A 26,156-nucleotide genomic window follows, 5' to 3' on the forward strand; every position below is an offset into this window, starting at 1 on the left:
ATTAATCTTTGTGGATTGTTTTGTGATTTATCTAACTGTATTAAGAACCCATTTGAAAATTTTGATATCCACATCTTTTAACATCAGTTTAATTATGTGCTGTATGAAGAACTACCCTTTTTGGTTTTTGATCTTGCTGCCTGATAATTTAATTCAATAATTCCCAATATTTTATATGCAAGTAACTGAGAACAGCTATTCTCTGTTTCATAGCTTTGATGATTCTTGTTAAGCTTCTTTTTGCCTTTCCCATTTATATTATGTGCTTCCTGGGATAAAGAGACTAAAAATATGGGAACATCATGGACTTATATGGTGACAGTTGTTTCTTGTTGTCTTTATTTCTTTTGCAATAGGTCTTGGATTTCCGTTTTTCTTTCTTGATCAGCAGTGGCTACTCCACTGGCTATTCGTCCCAACCTCCCCACCAGCTATCGACCACAAGCCCCCGATCTTTCCTGTGTGTTAATTCGGTGTCAGATCTATGAGCTTTTGTTTCTGTATGGAGGCTGGTTTAAGCAGTTAGTTGAAAATTTGAAAAAAATTTGAGTTTCTTAGAATTGTGATGTGACTGTCATTTGGGTTTGGCAATTTTCTAGTCATTTGGTCGGTCTATTGAAAAGTCTTCTGATACTTCAGTTTTGTGCAGTTTTTCTGTTCCCTCCGTCACAACGCAGGATTTTTGTGGGGGAATCCCCCAAAGGTTCTCTGGAGTGAGCATGCACCTAATTTCTCTTGACTCTGCAGGCTTCCTTTAGTGATGAAGAAGCATGAATAGATAAACTATTTTGGTCTGTCTTATTGACATAGGGAAACACTATCCAAATTAAAGAGAGAAAATATTGGTGTTTTCTGCTCTTGCTCTGGAGCAGGAAAAGTTGTTATATCTGAGCTTATAAGTTTACATGTGTTGCAGATATGGCAGCAGGATGATGTTTCATATTTTTGAGTGTGAAGCAGTTGAGCCCCAAATCGTATGCCGCCACTTGAAGAGATCTCAGTGTTAATATTTCGTATTGTGTACATAATGAGGGAGCTATATATACATCCAGCTGTATAACTTCATACAGCTGTAACAGAGAGAATGAAGGATAGTTGATGAAAGGAGGCTTTTTGGTGTCTAGGATAGTGGACGTTTATAGGAGAATGGGTTAGCTATATACATAACAAATTGAATTGGATTGTCCAGATCTCTCAACTTCACTGCTCTGTGACCTTTGTAACCTCCTGTAAAAACAAGCTTTAGGCGATTACGCTGTGTTTGTGTATGTCTCTGTTCTTGCATCTCAAAAACTTTGAACCTGCTAGCCAATTTCAAACACAATTTTGAAAAGAGGTGGGGGCTTAAAAATAATTTATTACCTACAAGTTCCAAGAAAAGAGGAATGTAGATGGAGGAAAGAGCCCCTCTAAGTTTCCTAATCAAGGAAGGAGTAGCAGGATGAACTCACACTTAATTTGACACTGGAGAACACAAGAAAAACCTCAGTGAAAAAAAAATTTGCGACTCACAGGCACATATCTATAGAAAACCAGTCAGTTCCAGTGCTTGCGGAACTCCGTTTGCTAAAACTGCAAAATTTTTGACACTGCCACAATTGCATACAAAAGTGGGGTTTATGCCAGCAATTTCTATTGCTTTGTAATAAGTGTTTATTTTTAAAAGTTGTGTTATCTGCTGTAGATGTTTGCAAAAGATAAATCTTTACAAAGTAAAATAATAATTTTTTTGTAATTTCAGGACATAAGATTTAAAACAAATGCGTCTTTGTTCAATTTGTAGCCTTTTTGAACTGATTTGTTTCCTTTAGAATACTTGAAAACTTCAGGATATGTGCTGACTTAATGCAGTTCTTGGGTTTTAGTGGTTTCATGTGCTGGCACAGTCCCATGACAGAGCAGCCTTCAAGCTCTGATAAATTAAGACATTTAAAAAGTCTGTCAGACCTGATGAGATGTGCAGAAGTTCCAGAACCGTTAGCAGTCGAGTATATACTGCCATTTCCTCACCTCATCATAGGGAAAATCTGGTCACTCCAACCCTAATGAATAAAATAAACTCAGTTGCCAGGTCACACAGTCTGAGGTAGGGCAGCTCCTAGCCTCAAGCCTGGAACTGTAAGTCCTGTGACTGTGCAGAACACCTTGGATGGCAGCTGTGCTGGTAGATCCAGACACAGGAAAGAGCCAGCTGGAAGAAAAGGGAGGGCTAGGCAATCCGTTTCTCTTGTTTGTAATACTTGTTTCTCTGGCTTGGGGAGCTATGGCTTGTTCTGAACATGTTCTGAGGAAATCAGCATAAAGTATAATTTCTGGAATAATTTTTCCCAACTTTTGTTATATTAAATGAAGTTTTGCTCTTAGGTTCTTCTTTGTGCTCCAGGATGGCCAGCACTTGAAGAGTTGTACCTTACTTCTAATAATATTACAGTTTTGGAAAGGTAAGATGAGTAACATAAGTCAGTCATTTGTGACTGATGTACTGCAAGGTTATACAGCAGATAAAGTTACATTCCTGTAATGTTTACATCACCATGACATAATTGTAAAATAAATGATGCAAACTTCGTGTGATGTACTTCATTTATAAATGTACACAGTTATTTGCATGCAGTTATATACTTAGAAAACTATTGTTCTCATTAACAAATAACTTTAAATGTTCCGCATTTGTGTTTGTTTTTTTCCAATGTGGCAGGCCTGATAATGTCCTGCAGAGCCTGAAGTTGTTAGACCTTTCAGACAACCAGTTACTGGATGGAAATCAGCTGCATCTAATAGCACATCTTCCCAGGTAGCTGTTAAACAAATTTGCTGGAAAGTCTTTGTCCTGGATATTCATCTCCATAGTCTTTGTTGACTGAAATATGATAGTATTGATGTTGCGTGTAAGATATATGGAATCTTGAAATAGAGGCATTTTGCCCTCTTGAGGAGAGTAACTGAATTATTTAATTGAGCTATTTTAATATAATCTTATTTTTGTTGTGTAGTAACACATTCTTAAGCTTATGTTATTAGGTTTTCATTATATACTTACGAAACGAAAGTGATTTATCACGTTACTATATTAGTTACTATATAAGTTCTTTCTATATTAGTATGCACAGGGTTTTATCCAAGATGACAGGACTGTACAGTTTGTGTGGCGTGGCAAAGCAAAGGAGCTATGGAAGTCATTTCTTAGGAACAGTTTTCTGACCATGACAGGGTAATGCAGGTTCATCAGTAGCTGCCCAGCCATCTCGGGGTCATCTGAGCCTGCAGAAAGCCATTGGGCAGTTTGTTGGAAGGTGTTGCTCCTGAGGCTGACACACTAAAGATCGTTGGTGATAGACGCTTGCCATGAGCACTTTACACCCGTGGCACCTACTTATTTATCCTTTGTAAAGAAAGCAAAACAAAGAGGGGTTGGAGGGAGGTGAAAAAGCAGGGTGATAATTCTTCCCCGTCTCTGTGATCTGCTCTTGATTATTAACTATGGGGAAGGTTACTGTTGTTACTCTACTGGTAGAAGTGTGTGGCACTCTCTTTTGGAAGTTTCAGTGCTTTTTTGGGGTAGCTTAAAGACTTTGAAAGAGACATGCTTCAAAATTAAAAAAAAAAAAAAAAACAAACCACAAAAAAAAACCACAACAAAAACCAAACCACCCCCCTCCACCCCCCACCCCCCCAGTATACTGCATTGGGTAAATGTATTTCCACTTTCTCAAAAGAATGTCTGTGGTAATACCCTTTACACTCTTCTGGTTTACTGTACTCTCAATAGCAGCGTCTTTATGGTAGTTACAGGCTTGAGCTATGATTCCTTGCTTTGGGGTTACCATCCAGGGAAAGCAGGTTTGTGTTCCTTAAGCACTTTGGTTACATTACAGTGACTGGGAAATTGTGGGACTAATACAATAGTTTTGCTCATTTGCGGAATTATTATCTTGCACTGTACACCAAAAGAGCAGCCATGATTTTAAATAGCCACAAGCTATTTTAAAAAAAATAATTTTGAAAATCACACCATTTAAATCCAGGAGCCATTTTGAAAGCTTGAAATTATTGCACTTATTCTCTGAAAAAATGTATTCCCTGAACACTTTGCTGAAGTCTGGGTACTGTCTGTGAAGCTGCCATTCACTTGTCAGTGATTATGCGTCATGTCAAAAGTTTTAGATCTTTGTTTAAAAAAACCCTGGGGTAGTATTTCTTTACAAAAAAACTTCCTGTGCCATGTACAGTAATCATTGTATCTATTAAATTTCAGATTGGAACAGCTAATACTTAGAAACACTGGAATATCTTCTATACACTTTCCTGATGTGGGATTTGGTATGTAGAAGAAGTAATTTATTTATAGCTTTATAATTCTGTTAATTTAAAATTTTCACTATTGTCTTGTAAATTTACTCTTTTTCCTAGGATGCAAGACTAAAATGTTTCCTTCACTAAAACGCCTTGCAATAAATGACAATAAAATATCACAGGTAGGTTAGATTGTGATAGTTTCACATTTTGTAAATGCATGTATCTTTGTGTAAGAGTAACTTGCAGTTTGCTTTTTTAAAATGTGTAAGAAAGATCCTGAGGTAACTATTGAATACTTTGATGAACACAGAGGCATAATTTAAAAATCTAAAAACATTTCTTAATGTCTCAGTTAAACATGTTTATGGTAGCTAATCATATCCCTCTGCTACCTCATAATTCCTCTCTCAGAATTCTAATGATCTAAAATGCTGAGTAGTTCCTCATTTGTTTGTTTTGGGTTTTTTTTTTACTTAATTAAATGTAATGCAGTTTTTTCCTTAGCTAAATGAACAGGATGAAAGTACTTGGTTCTGCTGACCAAAATAATAGTTTCAGTCATGGTCGTTGTACAGGAAAAGTCAATGCTACAGTGTATTGTTCTGAAATGAAGTATGTTTTATGTTTCCTCAAAAGACTGTTCCCTTCCATTTCAGTGGTCATCTATCAATGAGCTTGATAAGCTGCCAAGTTTGCGGTCACTGCAGTGTCACAATAACCCTTTCATGGACACAGAGAAGAACCCAGAGACCCTGAGACAGCTAATTATTGCCAAGATAAGTCAATTGGAGGTTTTGAACAAGTCTGAGGTACGTGGTATTGCAACAAATGGCATGAGTCTGGGGCAAAAACATTACATTGTTGCCTGAGGAATTGTTTTCAGTTTCTTTTAAGATTACAGTTTGTTTGGGTGCAGGAAGAGTAAAGTGCCGACTATGCCAGCACCCAGTCAGTGGGGCACTCAGTAGCGCTACAAGATGCAGCCCTGCGTGTGAACGCTGCTAACTCAGTGGGGACTAGGACAAGATGGAGGAATGGTGGTTTTTTTTCAAGTGCCTGAGTTGTGTTGAAGTTGCAGGACTGTTAACAAAAACTGTACTCTGTCCAAAAAAAAGAAAAAGCAGCGTAGTTGAATCTGTTTCAGTGACAGTAATACAAGCATTTGCCTTCTGTAATACGAAAATAGCATTATCTAAAGCAAATCAAGCTTTCAGACAATGTTTATCATAAAAGAGAGCACAAGCAGCATCTGTTCCATAGCTACAAAAACATCCTGGCATCATCGTATACAGTAACATCTTTGCTTAGATATTCATGTATGGATCAGTCAGTCAGTAAATGGAGGGAGGGGTTGTAAGATTAATAGCTTAAAATGTACTGAATATATGGATCAGTCAGTACTTGGAGATAGGGTTTGTAAGATTCTTGGTAGCATTAAAACATACTGACACCTAAGTAAGAGCAAGGAGTCAGTGTCATTAATTAGATTTTCTTCTCTGAAAAGTTGTATAATTATATTATGTGCCGTTCCTGTGTCAGTACAGATCCTTCCTGCTGAAAGAAAAGGAGCAGAGCTTGATTATCGCAAAATATTTGGAAATGACTGGTTAGCAGCTGGTGGGAATTGGAACCCAGAGAAAAACAAACCCAGTGAAGAATTTCTTGCTGCCCATCCCAGATACCCATCGCTTTGCCTTAGTAAGTACAAGAACAGTAAAATTAGCATTTCCTCACTTCTGGCACTGTGGCAGCACTGGTTCGGTCTCTCTTTGGTTTCCCTTCCCCTTGACACTTTTTCCATGTGCTTCTACTGCCTTAGGGAAGCCCACCCATTGGCAGGCCTGTGTGCGAATGGCTTCTGTTTCTGCGGGGCAGCTGCATAGCACTGTGCCCTTCCGGGCACTGCTGCCTCAGGAACTTGGGCTCACTGCCTCAGGGATGACACCTGTGAGCATCTGCCCCATAACTCTACTGGGGAGCCGGCAGTGGCTGTCTCCACCTGGGGCTTTTTTAAAGTGGGAATGTTAAGCAGCACCTCCATGTGCCTGTCACCTGCTCCACCCCACCCCATGTGCCCGTGCACCCTCCTAAATGCTGTAGCAGTTGATCAAGGCTCATGTCTGCAGTACTTAGTGTTGCAGGAGCCTACCGCTTTCTATACTCAGTATCCTAGCTGCTGAGGGAACTGAGGTAGCAGGCTCATGCCTGATCCAGCACCGCAGTGCTCTTCGGTCTACTGTTGAGTTTTAGTCCTTGAAGGGTTCATGGCTACGTGCACTTTCCTTCACACAGAATATGGTGCGCCTGAAGAAGGAGAACTGAAGGGACGACAGCCTTTGACTCTGAAAAATCAGCTTCTGAGTAAGAGGCCAGAAATGGTCAAAATTGTTCCTTCTGCATTTAAAATATTTTACAAGCTTAGTGTTTCCTGGGTGGATATGGAGAACAAAAGGTTCAAAAGCCTTTGAGATGTCAGAGTTCCAGCGTGTAATTCTGCTTCTCTGAACTGTGTGTATCAATGAGATAGAGTACACAGAAGCAGGTATCTAGTCCATCTCATTTCCCCTCAACCCAAGCCAAATGATTTTCTTAATTAAGACTTAATGGACAACAGAGGTAATCGATACTCCATTCTGACAGTGTGAATGGCTTCTCTACACAAGGCAGTTGAGATTTTAACCTCAATAGCTGCACCGTTTTCTGATTTTTTTTTTTCTTTCTTTTTTGGTTATAGCTTCTTAACTTTAGGACAGGCAAGGAAAATATGGGTAGCTTTGGTATTTGGGGCTGTCTACGTATTTAAACTAGGTTACATCCCAGACTTAGAAATTCGCTTAGCTTGGTTTCCCAGTTGATAGAAGAACTGAACCTTTTTTTACTCCATGGACAAAATAGTATTTTAAGGTGTTATATTCTAATGCCTAAATAGAACAAGGAATCTAGTTGGCTAGACGTAATAGAAACATTTTTTAAGGATGAGTCTTTTAATCTCTGTAAAAGAATTAGGCTAATAACTTCCTTAAAATGTGCTTGTACGGTGCTTTTGGGATATGAGGGTCAAAAACCTGCTTTAAACTGAGTAAACAGTTTCCATTCTACTGCACGTTATTTTAAAAAGTTAACTAGAAATTAAGCATTTTTAAGTAACTACTCCTTTTGATCAAAAAAACATGTGAAGTAATAGGGAGTAACTTCTAAAATATTTTCCCTAATTTACCAAAGATGAATAAACACTTGATTATTTTAATAAAATTACTTTTAATTTTTCAGGGAATGACTAAATGCTATCTTAGCTGCTCAGATACAGGCTACATCCTAATTTTTTTAGAAGATCAGGCTGAGCTAGGGCAAACAATTTGTCATAAAAACAGACTAGAAAGACTCTGCTCCTGCCAGAACAGGGCTTAACGTTCATTCACTAATGTCTCACTGTTCTTCCTTAAGCTTTGACAATTAAATGTCCTGAGAAACCTGAACAGAAGCCAGTGGAGAAAAAGCTACCAGGTAGGAAGCCTTTGGCTTGTGTTTAAGCAGTTTATTTGTAGCTCCTTTTCAAATAACTGTATTAAAGAATGGCAGCTGCCTCTGGTAGAAATTGTTTGAAAAAGCCATTATTTTTCTGACGTTCATACTTACTTTCAGTCCAGCTTGAAGATTGAAAGTTGATGCTTGTCTTACCACCTCTGCTGCTGGTTTCATGATTCATGTGTCTGAGGCAATCAAAGGCTAATTAACTGGTATGAAATCTGGTGGATGTGTTAACCAAATAACAAGAACATGAAGTTGTAAGAGCCAACTACATAGTCTGGAGTTCTAGATATTGAGGTCTAGTATCTAATACATTAAGTTAGAAATCTAATTCTGACCTGTATCAAATTTGCCTTTTGATGTTTTCGTGCCTGTAGTGAGACTAGAATGAATAGACTTTGTTCTAAATCAAACTGATGTTTTGGAAAGATGTGTCAGAATGGAGTCTGAGAGAAAAGACTTACTCAAGCTTTATTCTAAAATAAAAATCACATTTATTATCACAAGTTGCATAAAATCAGATAGATACAGCTTTTACAAAAATGTTTGATAGAAAAATATTTGTCTAAGTACAATGTGTGGTATTACAGGACTAACTCACTATTGCTGTGCCTTTAGATAAAGCTTCAAAAGAAGTGAAAGTTCAACCAAAATATTGAGTATATCTATTGCAAACACAGGTATCACCTCTGGAACAAACTACATTTACTCATTCAAGATCCATTACAAAAAATATCCCTTTGTGTAACTGACTTCATAATATAAACCACTCTACAACTCTGCTGGCTACTTGTTTGGGACTAATTAATGTAATACCATTTCTAAGAATGGCACTAGTTCCACAGTGACATTCATTTATTTGTGCTGGGAAAGCCAGTTCCTGGTAATGAAAACTTCAAGGAACAGTCACCAGATGCACGTAGTCAGAGCCTGACCGGTATGTGTCCCAAAGGTCACTTAGTTTAGCATGTAGTAAATACAAACTCAGAAAAGGTAAATTATGAAGCCGTAACACTTTAATTTGGTATATGGGATCAAAGCGCTTAAACCGTAGTAGCATAGCCTGTCTTATCCACCAGAGATTAAACCGTTTTCTATTGGATATTAGCAGTTATGGTTTCAGGTACAAAAGACATTATTGCAGTGTTAGAACTGAAGCAGCAGTACAGCCTTTCACTGTTGCCATAAGAAAGTATAGTGGAAACACTAGTACTTTGCTACAGCTCAGTGGTAGCAGCATTTTCCTAATACCTTTTCTTTCTTTCCCCTTGACAGAGTCTATGACTATTCAGAGGGTCAAAGGATTGCTGTATCGCCTACTTAAAATTCCTGGTTCAGAACTGAAACTGTCCTACGAAAGTGCTAAAGTGAGTTAAAAATGGGTAATTCAACAATAAAATACTCCATGCTGCTAAAGGTCAACAGCATGTTCTAAAATACTGCCTAATTAAGTTGATTTCGCTTAAGGAGGGCAGTCTTCATGCTGTAATTTAGGACCTAATTTCATTCCTGTAATATGACAGATGCTCCCTGACACTGCCCAATCTATATTTGGTTTACGTGAACAGATTTCAGTTTACATCTGATCAGGTTTTTTTCCTTTCTTACTCTAGCTGGAAGGAAAAGAAGTTGAACTAGACAACGACTTAAAGCCTTTGCAATTTTACTCAATAGAAAATGGAGACTGTGTGTTAGTACGGTGGTAAGACGGGACTCTCTTGATAGACTGAAGGAAAAGCCAGCACTGGAACTGCAGAAGAGTTACGGACTGCCCGCAGACAGCATGGACAGCCTGTGCCTGGACACATGTGTGGGGGAACATGAATTTCATACGTGGCACCAGAGGGCTATCCGACAATACTTTCAGCTCCTAAACTGAATCGTCAGTCTCCATGAAAGCATTTGCTTTTGGCTGAATGGTCTTACTTGAGAGATACCAAATAGTGCTTAAATGCTTCAATTAAATAAAACTCGAGGTAACTTTTGACAAGATTTTATACTACCTTCCCATTGCAACAGTGAGAATTTGTTTTACTGAACTGAGTACATGATTTAGCTGTGATCTCTTTGCTTATAATAGGACAAAATTAGTGCTGCACTGAAAGAGGCTACTTGCTCTTTTGTTTTCAGCTACTTCCAAAGACCTTAAGCAAACAAAAGTAAAACAGCAGTAGTTGTAGAAGTATCTACACAGCCTTAGACTATTTAAGGTCAAAATCTGACAGACCTTTATTCTACCCTACAGCATTAACATACCACAGTATAAACAAGTTCTCAGCATACTGCAAGGCATTGCTATTTATTTTACATTCTTTAGTGCACTGTTCCTCAATCTTATTTTACTTTCACTTGTGTACTCTCAGATTCATATCTAATAACACATTGAGCTATCAGAAATCCCTCCTAATCAGGCCAAGTTTGCAGTAGTTCAAGATTTGGTATAAGCAAACTTTGATACTGTTTTTATCTAAAATGACAATGGTATAAACAAAGGAAACATAAATCCTAACCCCTAGCTGTCCCAGCCCCTGCACAGATGAAAGCAACCTCTCGGACAGCACAGAACGTGCTGCAGCAAGACTTACCAGATGCCCTGGTGCTGAGCACAGCTCTCCACTGGATCCTGGTACAGCTCTATACTGAGTTAAATCAGTAGTACTTTAATTTACAAAAGACAGGCTAGTTGGCATTCTTATGTGCATTTATTAATTACAAGTAAGTCTTTGACTTTATATAAAAAGGAAATTGTTTTTATCTTAAACATTTTGGTTTTTGTCAGATCAACACCTATACTATAGAAAATGAATAGTATCAGTCCACTTGTAATTATCAAAAGGGATGTGCAAATATTGTTATACTTTAGTTGAAACCCAACATTAAAAGATACCTTAACATTCCTTATTGTTCCAAGAATGAATCCAAATGTACACTTTTCCATGATCATTATAGGCTACCCTGTTTTCCAAGGCAAGTCCATCATCTTCCCTCACATCTACAAGGATCTCCACACAGTTCCTTTAATCTCCACAGCTCGCTCAGTTCCTGTGGAGAATACTGGGGGGAGGACAGCATGCCACTCTCACATGTCTTCTCACACAACCAGAGACTATCCTGTTAGAGAGAGAACCATTTCAATAGTTTTTCTTACAAAGAACTTAGCCTTCAACAATCTTTACTTCCAAGAATCAGGTTTTCACTGTTGCCAGCAACAAACTTTCCACACAAAGGTCACCGTGTTTTCTGGATTTTAATCCAGTGGCTGTTTCAATTTTCTTTTTAAAGAAAAAGCATCTCCTCTATTTTATGCTACTCAGAGCAACAGGCATGTTCTCCTTGCATAAGATCAGAGAATTTCTTCAGACTTACTTGATATCGCTTGGGTCCCACAGCTGCCATCCAGATGCCCATACTCACATCTTCACCCTGAGACAACACATTAAAATAAAAAATACAGATATTAGCACCAGGAAAGCACGAAGCATGACTTTGTGAGCAAGAATAAGTTGCATTATGTACCAGCAGTAAAAAATGGTAACTACAAAAACCTATGTCTGACTACTTGAGAGGTGTTAAATTAATCCTCCCAGCTTTCCTGTGATAATACATTGCTCTGAAAAGAAGGCAGTACAAAAACCAAGGTTACAGCTCCACAGGTTCTCAGTCCAAAACAGTTGAGCTTTGACCTAGACACTAAGTGCCTAGGTCAAGTGCCTAGGCCTAAGACACAGTGTCTAGACTAGACACTAAGTGCAGTGACCAAAAGCACTGCAAAAAGCCAGCATCAACCAGGGGAACCCAACACTAACACGTGAGCAGTGTTCTTTCTTTCCAACTCATCCAGTACACATGCTGCTCCCCAGACCAGTTTAAGATAGAAAAACCTGAACCAACGCTTTACTACCTGGTACGTCTTTAATCTTTCAGAGTTGCTTGCCAGCCACTGAACAATGTCTTTGGAGATGACGTAGCCGGACCCACAAGCAAAAGCTGGATACGCAGGACTTGGGTACTCCAGCTCTTGCCATTTCCCAGTTCGATCAACTGCCCAATTTAGTCTGAAACTGAAGACCATATTAGACATGAGATGTTTATACAAAGCCCTCTGTGAAACCTATGAGCACTGCTAACAACTGAAGTGACACTGATAATAAACAATATTAAGAGGAAGAAGGTGATCCTAATTACAGTTCCTAGCCTTATTTCTCTCAGGCACACATCTAGTCCAACACAACAGCTGAAAGTGTAACTGTTGTTTGGTCTCAATCTTGGGTAATAAGAGAAAGTTCTCAGAACAGAAACAAACGCAACCTTGACAGTCAGGTCTGCACCCGGTGCTGGGTTTTGATCCAGGTAAGCACAAGCATCCTTAATTATGTTCTGTAACAGATACATCTGTGTCCAACCCCCTTTTGTTAATCAACATGACACAAAGTCCATGCCTCCGGCAGGTGTGCAGTTACAGCAATGTTACACAACACATTTTCCTGATAAAACTAGTGGCTGCTTAAACACCAGGAAGCAAGGCAAAGTACTGGGTTTTTATACACCTTCTCCAAGCTGTTTTTCAAATGAAACTCAACAAAGCGGACGTTCAACAAAGGCTGCCGTCACTGAATTACAAAAAACCTTCCTGGCAGTCATCTTCTCTAGGGAAGACAGTACTTACTACTAGAGGCCTGCAGAAAGCCAGCAGTGCTCTGTCTGCACAGTCTCTCCGCACTGACTCCCATGCCCAGGCAGTGCGGCGTGGCTAGCTTTAACACGCTGCCGCACCATGCAGCACTACGGAACCTGTTAAACTGCTGTGTCAGGCAGTGAGAAACACCCTGCTTTTCCTGTTCAGGAAAAGGCTGTTACTACACTCCTCTTACCTTACACCTACTTCACACACTCACAGCTAAGTGGCACAGCTGTGTCAATGCAGCAGGTTCTCCCCCTTTTTGCGAACAGGTTCAAGCATTGCTGAATTCAGTCACGAGCACAAGCAGCTAAAAGCTTTAGTGAGCTACTAGGAATTGTCACCTGAGACAACAGCCCCATAAGGGAGGAATTACAGTTCAGTTGCAGATCTGTTATCAGACTCTACACGTTCACAGCTGAAGCTGACATGTTAAAGCACCAAGTAGATAAAAGTCACATCTGATACCTGGATTCACTTTAGACTCAGTATCTTCCACTCTAGTGAGTGAGAGCAGGAAGGGTGCAACCCCCTCCAGACTGAGGGGCACCTGCTTTGCTAATCATTTAATACTTCCATAGCGATTTCAGCGTTATCACAAATTGCTAATGAAGTTATCACTCATACTTGCCTTACCTGAAAACTGACTATTAGAGATTTTATACTTGAAGATGTCACCCCTACATAAAGTTCTCCACAGACGTACAGAAAAGATGACATTCGGTCCAACTCTTCTCTCCCAGCACGACTTGTCACTTCGTTTTGTCAGTAACCTAATAAAATCACTTGATACCTTAACACACCATTTCTACAGCAAGATTCAGCAAAACTCATTTTTCAGTCTGCAGAAGAAAGCATTATCAAGCCTCCTAAGTTCATTCAACGGCTATTCTAAGGCAAGCCTAGAAGTCTGTTACTAAGACATGAAGCATGTTACACTCAACAGCGTATCTTACACCCCAGGAAAAGGGGAGGTTCGTATTACAAATGAAACATATCTGCATGGAAAACATCAAGTATCTGAAGTTTCTTTTTGGCCTAATTAAGCTCAAGAAAAGGTGCCACTCTGAACTCCCCCTGCTTTCCATAGCATGGTAGATGAGCCAGCTTCAGTGAACTGCCTTTTTGTTTACAGCATTCATATTAGATTCAGTCTCCCTCAGAAACAGCTTAGTACATTCTACCCCATCATAAGTTTGGTCATTTGCAGACGTGATTAGTGATCCATCAAAGAATTCTCTCTCATGCCTGAGGTTGACTTATCTTTTGACTGCATTTTTAAAAGAACAGAATAGCAGTAACTTAAGATAAGTATGTTTTCTCCAAGATGAGCCAAATTTCTGAAGTAGGATACCTGGACCATTTGGTTTTCCAGCTTGCAGTCCTGAAATGCTCTAGATTAGCTAGATAAGCTTTTAAAATGGTGATTTAAAATTAATGAACAAAACCACTGCACAATATGAAGTGGGAGACAGAAAAGGGCTATTAACTGACAGCACACATAAGTACTGCTCAATCCAAAGCATTCCCTTCCCAGTTTCACTGAGATCTCATCCTTGGTTTCTGGCAGAGTAAGCTGATAATTCCAGAATTCACAAGAACGCTGATAAGTTTCTCTAATACAGGAATTAATTCACTATCAACAGAATATAAGGAGCACTGGACAACAAACAAGAAACTTGAGAGTTTCTTGAGAGCGCTTAATAGGGTGTAGATGAATGCAAAGTTTGAGTCCTCAGACACATGCTCCGAGGAGCAGAAGGAAGGGAGACCATCAATAAAGTCACCTCAAGGGCCAGGTATATTAACCGCCTGCTCAGGAAGTTAAGGTCTCCACACACCAGAACCAGCTCTCAGAGAAGCCTAACAGCATTTCATTTGCACCTTCACCAATGCTCAAGTCTAAATATACAAGATGTCACTGAGCTGAAAGGTAGGAGAGCTTAGAAGGATTCCCCAAAACCATTCAGATGATTCCTCTGCAGTCAGCAGTTACCCACAAAGCTGAACACGTAACCAGAAAACTCTGGCCAAGGAGCAGACCCACGGTAGGCAGCAACACAAAGGTAGTGACACCTACCTTTGCATAGGTAGGGACACCAAGGAGAAGGAGAGCAATCTGTTTGGTATCACATCCTCAGCTCTTACAGCCAAGAACATGCTCCAGAAGAGCTCTCCCTACAGCAGCTGGAACAGCAGCCCAGGCAGCTTATACATAGTGCTATTTTTCCTTTCACAAGTTGGTTTCCATCTTGTCATCAAGTTCCTGACCTTTTACATTGCTAGAATGAACCTATCTTACCGTCACTATTAGCCTTGCCTTGTGGTAAAGGTAGTCCCAAGAAAATTTAACAGGCAGTACGCAATCAGGGTTTTTGTACACGCTAGAGACCGCATGCCCACCACTCACATCTTTGAGATCATCGCAAGATAGCCAGCTATTCCACACCCTTCAACACACACACGCTTTATTAAATCACCTTACGAGTAAGCAACGGTCAGTACCAGATCTGTGAAGCAAGACACCTTTAGCAACAAAGGGCAGCTTTTCTTCAGTAAGCAGATGGCAACAGGAAGACACATCATGCTGTTGCGCTATACGGAATGTTAGAGCAGCGTAGCATTTCTGCTGTATCGGATGTTATACCAGTGTAGCAACGCATTCCATGGATGGGAGGGAAGGGAAGAGATGGGCTACTTTGATCCTCCTAGTTATGCACAAGTGTAATGCAGGCTGGGGAACTTCACTTAAGAATTCATGAATCAGACCTACCATTTCAGACAGCAGCAAAATGGGTAGCAATGCCTGTCATTCACAGACTTCAAAATAAAGTGCAGATTATAAAGGCAATTTCGTCTCTCCTGTTTATCCCGTTTCCTCAAGCCCATCAGAAAAATCACAGTGGCTTCAAAAAAAGTAACATTTGCAATTCTAGTATGTACTTGCATTTTTAACTTTACTGTACTGCTGGAATACTTTTATTTACTTAAGTACCATGACAAAGACATATACCACACATTTTTAAACCAGGTAAGGTATTCAGCAAGTTCAACTCATGGTAAAGGCACATACTGGAAAGCTATTGTAAAGTATTGAATCTCAAATACAGAAATCAAAGTTCTACACATACAAAAGTCCTGCTTTTTGTAACTAGCTTCCATAGGCAGAAGAGGGGAACCCACATGAAAACAGACTTAAAGCAGTAAACTGTTCACTAAAGACATGGTAACTCTTAAAGACAAGTTAAAAAAACCAACTCACTTTCCCCACCAAATGTTTGGCCTGTCCAATTTTTTCTGCATTATCCTGTTAAAAACAGCCTCCAAATCAATGTAACAGTCATCATCTGTCTTCAGCAACAAATCAAAACTCGTTGATTCAACTGTCCTGTAGCCAAAAAGAAAAGTGATGAGAAGCTGAGCTGCAGCCCACAAATTACAGTTATGCAACAGAACACTCCGCAAGGGTTTTTTGGGAAGCAGAAGGGGAAGGAAGAGGGAAGGAATGTCTTCCCTACCCTTGACTTTTAAATGTTTTCCCTATTGACCGAGGCTGACTGCTAGTCCTACAGAAAGGAGATGCAGCTGCATCCTCTTGGTGATCTTACAACATGGATTTGTGTATGAGCTGAAGAAAACAAACTTGAAGTTTTGTTCTCCAGGACAGATGGTGGATTTACTAATGAATCTGTCTTGAACAGCATTGACCTCAGAAGGGTATGAATCCCTTCTGATGATGGCAGCACAGCTGTTAAAAGCCAGTGGCTACATGTCAGTAGCCCGCTCTTCAGGATGAGACAGTTCAAGGCCAATACAACTGTAGAAGGTTGTAAGAAACATCTGTGGAAACAACTTGGTACTTACTCTTCCTCAGTAAAGCACCCTTCAAATATGAAAAAAAGTAATCTTTAACTGTCTGAAATAGTTGAATATCCGTCACTTGTAAAATAACCAAAGAAGCTTAAGATTCTAGGGATTATTCCTTGGTTGATTAACAAACATTGTTTTTAAGGGTAATTTCTCTTGACGAGAAAGGCATTTTCCTTAGGCCTTTTATTACTAAATCTTGAAACATCTGCTAACCTGTAAGAAATGATCACAAAGATCTAAGTCTTGACATTTAAACTCCCTTTTTAGAACTCAAAGCATGGTTCAGTTTTTCAGTTACATTCAAAACCATGACATTTGTTAAATAAGTGCATAATCTTGCAAGCAACTAAAACCAGTCAGCTATATTTCTTACTCCACAGCAACATCAATTAATTGAAACAGTCGTCCCAGAGTAATGGAAAGAATTGCAAATAAGAGGTAATAACTTACTAGATTCACCATAGACAATGTAATACACTATGAAAATTCTTCCTCTCAGCCTTCCATTCCCCCTGTACACAAGCTTCCTACCCTTCCCCTCTACTCAGCACTGGTGAGGCCACATCTGGAGTACAGTGTGCAGTCTTCGGCTCCTCAGTACAAGAGAGACACAGACATACCGGATGGAGCGAGTCCAGCGAAGGGCCATCAAGATGATTAAGGGACTGGACTACCTCTCCTATGAGGAAAGGCTGGGAGAGCTGGGACTGTTGAGCCTGGAGAAGAGAAGGCTCAGGGGGGAGCTCATCAATGTATATAAATACCTGAAGGGAGGGTGTAAAGAGATGGAGCCAGGCTCTTTTCAGTGGTGCCCAGCAACAGGACAAGAGTCAATGGGCACAAGCTGAAACACTAAGTTTACAAGCTTGCCAAAAGCCATCCTTTAAAAGACTAAAGCTGCTAGTTTTCAGTCAGAAACAAATTAAAAGAAATTACAAGGAGACATGAAAGTTTTCACACCTGGACTCTTAGAGCAGAAGCCCATCTTGCCAGCTCATGCTTATTTGAGGCACCAAGGGTCAGCATTCAAGAAATACAGATCCTGTTATTTTATTCATTAGATACATTACGTGCCCCCAAAATTGTGAGAGAGAAATACAACTTAATGAAGTAAATCACATAAGGTATTTCACGGAACCTGTCAGATAATGTAACATGCTGGATCATCTTGCACTACAAACAGCAACGTTCCTAAGAGAAAATGCTTTCTTTTCAACTTACCATCGGTAGAAGTTCAGCAGTTTGGCTGGAACATTTCTGTAAGTGTCAATAACATCTACAAAAACAGTATCATCATAGGTACTGCTTTCTTCCTTCAATAAAGCATCTTCTTCTTCAAGATTTTTTATGTGACTTGTAAACCTTTCTGGGCGAGTATGGAGGCTTTTTAAAAGAGCATCACCTTCTGAAAGAAGCAGCACCCATCATTAAACAAAGATGCATACCTACATACTATTTCACATGTTTCTCTTGGATCATACACAACATACTGACAAAATGAATCTGCAGAAGTGTTCATCTCAATGGGGTTATGAAAATCCTACAATTAATTTAAAAGTTTCTATGAAATGTTAAAAGTTGCATAACAACAAAGAAATACATTTTTGCATAAGGTCTGATACAGATTACACAAAGTTTAAATTAAAAAAGTATTATCTTCCTTTTCAGTAATAAAAGGATTCAGCTTCTTAAGGTTCTTTATATTAAAGAGCTGTCCAGGACTTCACTATTACTCCTACTGGTAGAGTAAAAGGGCTACTGTTATATCAATCACTCCTAAGTCTACATCTAGCGTAAAAAAATAAACCCTAAAACAAACAAGAAAATCCTATGATAAATTTAATCAAACTGGCATTGCTTTGATGTAGCATAGGTAGTCCCTGATGAATTTCATCACATAACTGACTGTAGATAAAAGCTAAATAGATACTGCAAGAATACTGAACTTCTTGGTAGGGAGATAGTTTGTGGTACTGAAGAACTTTTTGACAAACAGGATGGAAGGGCTTCAGCACACCTCAGTTTAGGCTTCTATGCAGATGACAAGACAACAGGACTGCCCAATTTATATCTGTCAGGCCTAACTACAAAACCACAGGAATAATGCTCTGAAAGTCACTGCTTATGTTGACTATGATGGACCGATAAGAATACATCAACTCATCAAGAATACACAGTGCTATGTGGCCAAAATCTTAGACACTGGAAAGGACTCCTACAGGGTCTGTGAACATTCTCCTGAAATATGTGTAAACCAGCAAAAATAGAGGTGGAAAAGCAGGCTATGTTAGGTAGTCGCTGTTTGTCAGTAGTTAATATAGAACCATGGAATCATTATGATATTAAACATTAAACACAGTACTTCTAATTCGAAAAGTAGCAGGACTGGAAAAAAATGTGAAAATTAGCAGGGAAAGATTTCTTGAGGACCACCTTGCACAACATTTTTTAACTTGGGTTTGGGTAACAAAAAACAAGGACAGAGAAGAGGGTCTAGATAAAAACAGTATTTCTGTCAATAAAAAGACAAAGGGATGCAAGTCAATTGGAGTGGCTGACAAAGAGCAAGCAAAGAAACCATATCAGGACATTGACATTAGGCATAAAAAAAACCAGAAAGAAATGAATTGTTTCTACTAAAAGAAAACTTAAGTTGATCAAGTTCATAGAGATCACACAAATTTTACCTCAGAAATGTAATTGAAAGTTCCTGTTTTATCATAACATCAAATGTTACCTTGCAATTGTTTTGCAAACTTACCTTGAATAGTGTAGATAAAACCACCTGCTATTCCCTCCACACCTTCTGTGAGTTCATGTGGCAGTGACCCTTCCCCTGCCTGCTAGAGACAGATTAATGGAAAGAAATAAATTAGTTCATCTCTCATTACTGCTGTGTTTTTTCCTGTGATTTTAAGGTGTGAAGTATTCTGGCAACTGAGAATGAAGTTAATTTAAAGCTTTTCTGGTTTAGGTACCTGCATAATAAAAGCCTAAGACTAAGATTTTTAACTGTAAAGTTTTGTGGCATTTTTTGAAGTGTCACCTAAAACTAGCGGTACCACTGAAACTTTTAGAAAATTAATTTTGAAGTTGAGAGTAAAATGTAAAGTTATTCTGGCTAAATTACAACAGCATAGCATGTTTAAGCAAGCGATGTTTTGACAGGAAGAGACACACACTGCCAAAAAGCAAAAAAACAGGCTTAATCCCATCAACTGGGATTTTAGCACAGGATTTTTGACCCACATTTTGCCATCTCTGATATACTGATACTGCTTCACACCTGACAAAGACAATAGGTGAACTTTACTGCCTTCAAAATAAAAGAAAATGCCACTTACTAGCATCCTTTTTTGCATGCCCTTGTCCTTTTCCCAGGCAAAGCAAACTTCCCCTCTGAGACAACAGGAGAAGCCCAACTGAATTAACCATTTACAGAGAAATACAGGAAAGCAAAATGCTAAATACCCAAGATTTATAGGAAAAAGTGGAAGGGAAGGTGAGGTCACTCACTGTAATGACTCTGAAAACACCCCCTCCATCATTCACCATCACTTTATGAAGGTTTCTTGAAACAAGACCCTGAAGATCCTGGCTTTCCCACACAATGGTACCTTCAAAACTCTGGTAAGAGAGCGAAACATTGTTATGCAGGTATTCAAAGACTTCAAAGGATGAAAATCAAACAGTTTGGGTTTTTTAATGTTAAAATAGTCAACTTCACACAACATATAGCTTGAATGCACAACATAGATGTTTTACTTACACTTCAACAAAAATAAGTTCCACATAAAAGAAATACATCTGCAAAACTCAGTAACATGTAATGATGCTTTTAAGACTAATCATTAATCTCTATATTAGGAACATTAAACTCTTAACAGAAGTCTAGTGGCTTTGGCTTTCTAACATCTTTAAGATGGCATTTAAAGGTGACCTGAAGTGAATTTTTAAAAATCAACTATAAAATCCTGCATTACAAAGAGAATATGTTAAAACAGATTTGGAAATAAGTGCTGCTTTTTAGTTATCTGCCAAAACCAGAGATCAAAGACTCGATCCTGACATCAGCAAAACTCAAAGGAAAATACAGCCACCTTTATCCTGGCAAAGCTGTCACAAGCTACTGTAGGAGAGTCACAGAACTCTGACCTCACATCTTGGCTGGTAGGGAAAGGAGGAGAAAGACAAGTGAATATCTTTAAAATTTTCTGGGTTTAACTGTCAATTTAAGTTATATCACTCCAGGGTGTGTGTGTGTGTGTGTGTGTAAATTCTTGCATTTAAAAGCATTTCATTTGAGCTTGAAACTAATCCACCTAACAGTTCAGCTATTGCCTATTTTATACAAGACTTTCCTGAAGACCCCTGAGAACATGCAAAGGGACAAGTGGTATGTTGTCCAAGTAACAGTACTGGTACTACTATATTTTTAAAATTTTTTAAAGCAATATCACCCTTATGACAAGGTAGTATAGAGTAGTTGTAGGGTTGTGACTCTGCTACTCCTGACTGCTAAATGAGCACATTTCGTTTTGTTTCTCCCAATTTCATAGGAAAAACACTGATAGCTAGCGTGGACCTTGCAACAGAGAAACAACTTGTTTCAACTATTTGTAGATGCATCCCTGTTGCTGTAGAAAGTCTCTTTACTTGTACTAACCTTTCAGCTCTTCTGCATTTCAGCTTCCTTGTACTCCAGAAACCTTCTCCAGAAACTCTCCAGTTACTGATGCACCATTAAGGCTAGCTTAGAGTTCAGCTCAATTCTTTGCTTTCCTCTAGAAGTAGGTCTTAACATCTGCAGCAGTCTCGGTATTTAATGACAGCTGCTTATTTCGGAAGTCTCCCATCTATTATTTATAATGCCAGCTTTATAATCTAATAATGGAGGTAGTCAGTGTTTATTCAAGCCTGACTTACATGCTCAATACCTTCCCCTTGTTTGTTTAATTATCTGTCAGTTATCAAAACAAATGGACCACTACTAAGACTTTTTTTAGTTGCAGGACCCCTGAACACCCTGCACAGTAAAACCACACGCTCAATTTCTCTATTTGCAGTGGCTGTCATTCCCATTCCAATGTTTTTTGCTGTAGGGACGGGGGGTCTAATCCCACTTCTGTGCCTTGTTTACATACACAACCTTTGGTAAGTTGTTTAGTGAGCCTGAGAGTCCTTTCACTCCTCAGCAACCAGAAACATTAAAATTCTCACCACTGACTATTACTGATACTGACTTCAAACATGTACTAAGAGTCTTAATCAGTTATTACCAGTGAACCTCAGCGCAAGGTGTTCTAAAGCTGCAAACTATCATTATTTTCCAGGTTCAGAGACTTGTAAGCAAATTTTCTAATGACTTTAGCCTTCAGCTATTCTTATTCTAAGCCACTTAATGAACGCTGAGGCCTGGAAATGCTTAAAGCAAAACATTAGTAGCACACCTGAGACTACATCATCTGTTTTTCCCCATTTAAATTCCAGCCTTGTTGCTGCCAGAGCGCAGTGGCATTTACAGTGAATACCGAACAGGTGTACTGACATAATGCAGCCCTGCCAAACTCCCCTCCTAATGTTAAACGGTGCTGTGCTTTTTGTTTCTCCAATTACTCCCCATCAGTAACACAGAGTATGCATAGTACAGAGTCCCATTTTCATGCAAGTGGCCTGTGGCTTTTTGACAAAGTAAGTGCATTGCTAAGACTTGGCTGTAGGAGCCCCTGTGTGAGTTTTAGTTATCTGCTAGTGTTTCTGCTCTTCTGCGCTTTCAGTTGTTCCAAAGCTGAATGATTGATACTGTCTTTGACAATCTGGCATGCCAGATGCTTATTCTAATGCTGCATTTCCCTCCCTTTCCCCAAGATGAGCAGAAAGAGCAGCACTTCAGCTGGAAGATGAATGAAGCTCTTCAGCAGTCTGTACAACCCATTACTTCTTGAAGGTGGAAAGGCAGAGAATAGATAATGTCTCAGAAACCATCTTGTGACAATTAAAACAGTTCACTAAATTTACTGCTCTCAAACAAGTAGATAGGAACACGTGGGCGTTCTATCTCCTCTGAATCATCTTGTATGGTTCAGCATCCTAAGTATCACAGGAGACTACATGCTGTGCATAAGCCCTATTAATCTACATTAGAAACATCATGTTATCCTGTAAGCATTCAGCGCATGACACGTATCAGATTAAGAAAGCCCACACAAAGAAATATATGAATACTAATAGCCCCTTTCTAAATGAAATACTTCCCATCTGCCTTTCAGGAAAAATGCAATCATTTATAGCAAAATTACAACTGCCTAGAATTCTAGTATCTCAGAACAAAATCTTACAGGGAAAAGGCTTACATGTTATACTATCAAATTACTGGGTAACCAATACTCTTTTTAAAAATTAAAAAACCCTGAATCATTTTGATATGAAATTAGATTGTCAAAACATATGCACAAAATACTGCAAGAGGTCTGCTCACCCAAAAGGTCTCCTGCCAACATAACAAACTTGCATTGTGTTCAGTAAAAACTGTTTAAGATTATAAACCAATTAATCAGCTGCAGATCCCCCTTAAAAGGAGCAGGTTTCCAAATGTATTTATCCTTATAGAGACAGGGGAATAAATCAGGGATTAAACTGGCCCCAAACATCCTCTCCTCCCCCTTCAGTCTTCTCTTGCTTCATTCCTTCATAAAACACTTAATTTCTTGCATTAACAAAACAACCCAGACCTAAAGACAACTTACAGAAATAGCAGCAAGGGTCCAGTCATATAAGAGAATATTTAAATGAAGGGAAACAGCCTAAAATGGCAGCTGACATATCTAGTGAGAGAACACTGGTCCACCGGGAACAATTCCTTGTACCTGGGAGGGTCCGCTGAACTAGAATTCTCATTCCGAGTCAATCTGTGTTCACTAAACCTTCACTGTAATAATATCAGGTTTTTTTCCTACCTATATTCTGTTCCTTCTTTGTTTAATCACCTTCCTTCCTAAGCAGCCACAAGTAGGTTCTATATCCCTATACCAAAACCCTCCTCTTGGACTGCACCCCCAATCCCAAAGAGGATAAAAAAACCCAACAAACAAACAAAAACTTTAGACCCTGCCTTGTTAGCTTAGCTAATGGTACCTCAGGACAAGCAAGAACACTAACACTTTCATTACTGCCCAAAAGCAGTCTTCTCCCAAATTACTGAGGAGCAGCTACTTAAAAAAACCAAAAAAACAAAAAACCAAAAAACCCACAAACAAACAAACAAAAAAAAAACACCCACAAAAAAAAACCCACACCGCCCACACATGAAAAAACCCCACTTCAGCCACAGGATGGTGACAGGTTTTAAAAACCCAAATGTCAGTCTTCTGTGCACCACATACTCCATCTAGCATATTACAGATAGACCCTGCTACAGATCTTCTTGAGGTTTTGATTCTTGTTTCCTTGCGTGGTTCAATGAATGAACAATTCCTCACTGGTGCTGCCAGAAAAGGAATAACCAAAATTTCAGTAGGCCTCAAGTAAACGCTTCTTGATTACAACTATTCAACTAACAGTGTCATTACAAACGTAACACACAATATCTTGCTGTTATGTCCAAGACATCAGAAGCAGAACCCTCTTTTCCCTAGAAACCTGTGCCATCCTCCCCTCCCTATCTTGTGTACTGATGACTGAAAAAGCAGGAGGGAGAAAGAAGTGTCCCATTCTCTGGTAAACTCTCCCACAGAATCGAAGCAGGTACAATTTTCACTCAGAAACTGAAAAGGTTTCTGAAATTGCTATTTACCAATGTAATTTTTTAATCAATTTGTATTTTTCAGGATTTTGCTCACACTACTGGTGATAATGAGATGGTGAAAAAGAAATTCTGGATTTCAGCATATCCCCCTCAACTAGAGGTTTTCACTCTCCCTTTTCTGCATCAAGCAAAGGCCAGTTTTATCAGTCAGTCTCTCCAGCTGACTCAAAGGAACTGCAGGCAGTTCCAATACTGCACATACCTCTGGCAAAATGAACTGCTCTACTGGCTTGTACCACAATCTGTTCACTTGCACTCCACAGCTTGGTGGACTAAAGCGAGCACTGAAGAGAGCTTCCTGTGAACAACAGAAAAGAAAAACAAAAAACAAAACACACATTAAAAGTGCTGTGAGATTATGCAAATCTTGATCATCTCAGTTAGTTACAAAGGAAAGAGGCTTATCAATTGTATAAAATTCAGTGAAAGTTTTATTCTCACAACAGTCTCACAGACTCCACAGAATTCAAGTGTTGGATTGATACTGTGGAAGCAAGCAACAACAGAACAAGAGTGCAAGTTCAACTAGAATCCAACCAACAGAGCACATCATCTGGAAGGCTCAGACTCATCTCCCAGTCTACAGATTTTCTATCTTCTGTTTCAATAGCTGACTACTATTAATTGCAACAGAGGATGCTGATCCCTAAAACTTAATTGCTACTATATTACATAGGCCACCAAACAGCTCTTAGATAACAACAAACAACATAAAGATGCTGCATTGCCAGATTCCCCATCTTCAGAAAACAGTCTCAAAGCACTCCTATGATACTAATTTTTCTCCTTCACTGGAAGTAAAAAGCTAATGGAGATCAAGTTACTAGGCTCTCAATATTTAGAATTCTACCATTTAGCAAACATAAACCTGATTACAGTGCACTTTTTTTTTGCTATTATAAACCCAACTCTTTGGAAGTTCATCATAAAAGCTATACTTCAGTATACGTAGTTTATTTTCTGTACTTAATTGTAATTATTATCTTAAATTTAAAATTCTTTCTACTGTAGCATAGCCAGAAGTCTTGAAATCGGCCTATGACATTATTGATAGAGATAAATGCAATATACCAAATGCAACAACGATCCTCAATTATTTTTTTCCTCCAGGTTTGTACTAAGCTATTCTATCAGACCCGTAACAGCTTGGGAGTGGGGGGAATTATCACTGAAGTTTGATTATTACCTGTAAATAATACCAGTAAATAATACCAGTTTCTAGAAGTCTCAAAATGTCTTGCCAGAAGACAAACAAGAAAAAAATTACAGCTGTCCTGCATCTCTCTGCTTGAAGGCACCAAATGTGTCTTTCTGCACATGTGTTTTAAAGATATTCAGCAGTTTATTTTTTATTCCTTAATGCCTATCAATACTTAAGAACCTCAAATGCAATCAAACTTGTGTCTTGGAATTAGATATAAGCACTCTTTCAAAAGGGCATTTAAATTAACTCATAGCACTCTGAATTTTATCTTTTCATCTTTCGCGTGTATGCGTATATATATATCCGTAAAATAAGAATTTACAATGCAACAGAAGAAAAATATAATTCATATGCTTGTCAGTTAAGTACTTCTTTTCTAAAACATCAATACAGCATGTCGCTTTCTGTAAGATCTTAATTCACAATAAAGAGACAACATGCTTTAGTCCACTTTCAAAAGATAACTACAATACTCTACCTCATGTTCTGCCTGGTACAGTTTTACAGTGATGTTCCTCTGGAATCCCACCCCATCAGCCTCATAAAATACCCCAAGACTGGTAATGACAATGGGGTAAAGTACACGAAAGTTCACACTGACAATTCTGTCTTCAGAGAGTACAGAAGGTACATCCTCAGGGAGACTGAATGCTTCAATTTCCTGATTCAAAACTGGATGAAGAAGAAAGGACAAAGGTAACGTGAGAAGACTTCATAGTTCTTGAACTGGATACACACAAAGCACACTGGATACATGCAAAGCATTCTGATTAATT

At 38.9% G+C, this 26,156-nt stretch overlaps 2 protein-coding genes across 12 annotated transcripts in view; one reads left to right on the top strand and one right to left on the bottom strand.

Annotated features, from left to right (window-relative positions):
• TBCE (tubulin folding cofactor E) overlaps positions 1-9,816 on the top strand; it is a 52,489-nt gene extending 42,673 nt beyond the window's left edge. For all 4 annotated transcript variants that reach the window (XM_075495926.1, XM_075495924.1, XM_075495925.1 and 1 more), the window contains 10 exons: positions 2,365-2,441; positions 2,699-2,794; positions 4,256-4,320; positions 4,411-4,475; positions 4,953-5,105; positions 5,841-5,994; positions 6,589-6,657; positions 7,741-7,800; positions 9,100-9,191; positions 9,438-9,816. In XM_075495926.1, the coding sequence (XP_075352041.1) occupies positions 2,365-2,441; positions 2,699-2,794; positions 4,256-4,320; positions 4,411-4,475; positions 4,953-5,105; positions 5,841-5,994; positions 6,589-6,657; positions 7,741-7,800; positions 9,100-9,191; positions 9,438-9,530 (924 nt within the window). In that variant the 3' untranslated portion in view covers positions 9,531-9,816. The remainder of the gene's footprint in view (positions 1-2,364; positions 2,442-2,698; positions 2,795-4,255; positions 4,321-4,410; positions 4,476-4,952; positions 5,106-5,840; positions 5,995-6,588; positions 6,658-7,740; positions 7,801-9,099; positions 9,192-9,437) is intronic.
• A 131-nt stretch (positions 9,817-9,947) lies between these two features.
• B3GALNT2 (beta-1,3-N-acetylgalactosaminyltransferase 2) overlaps positions 9,948-26,156 on the bottom strand; it is a 29,146-nt gene continuing 12,937 nt past the window's right edge. For 5 of the 8 annotated variants that reach the window (XM_075495928.1, XM_075495933.1, XM_075495930.1 and 2 more), the window contains exons 4-12: positions 25,859-26,052; positions 24,379-24,474; positions 19,889-19,999; positions 19,134-19,215; positions 17,594-17,777; positions 15,765-15,890; positions 11,726-11,885; positions 11,191-11,247; positions 9,948-10,935 (exon numbers count right to left, since the gene is read on the bottom strand). In XM_075495928.1, the coding sequence (XP_075352043.1) occupies positions 10,801-10,935; positions 11,191-11,247; positions 11,726-11,885; positions 15,765-15,890; positions 17,594-17,777; positions 19,134-19,215; positions 19,889-19,999; positions 24,379-24,474; positions 25,859-26,052 (1,145 nt within the window). In that variant the 3' untranslated portion in view covers positions 9,948-10,800. The remainder of the gene's footprint in view (positions 10,936-11,190; positions 11,248-11,725; positions 11,886-15,764; positions 15,891-17,593; positions 17,778-19,133; positions 19,216-19,888; positions 20,000-24,378; positions 24,475-25,858; positions 26,053-26,156) is intronic. The other 3 variants (XM_075495929.1, XM_075495932.1, XM_075495936.1) reach the window with 2 other exon arrangements.

The sequence above is a fragment of the Mycteria americana genome, chromosome 3, assembly GCF_035582795.1.
Source record: "Mycteria americana isolate JAX WOST 10 ecotype Jacksonville Zoo and Gardens chromosome 3, USCA_MyAme_1.0, whole genome shotgun sequence".
In the NCBI taxonomy this organism is placed as follows: Eukaryota; Metazoa; Chordata; class Aves; order Ciconiiformes; family Ciconiidae; genus Mycteria; species Mycteria americana.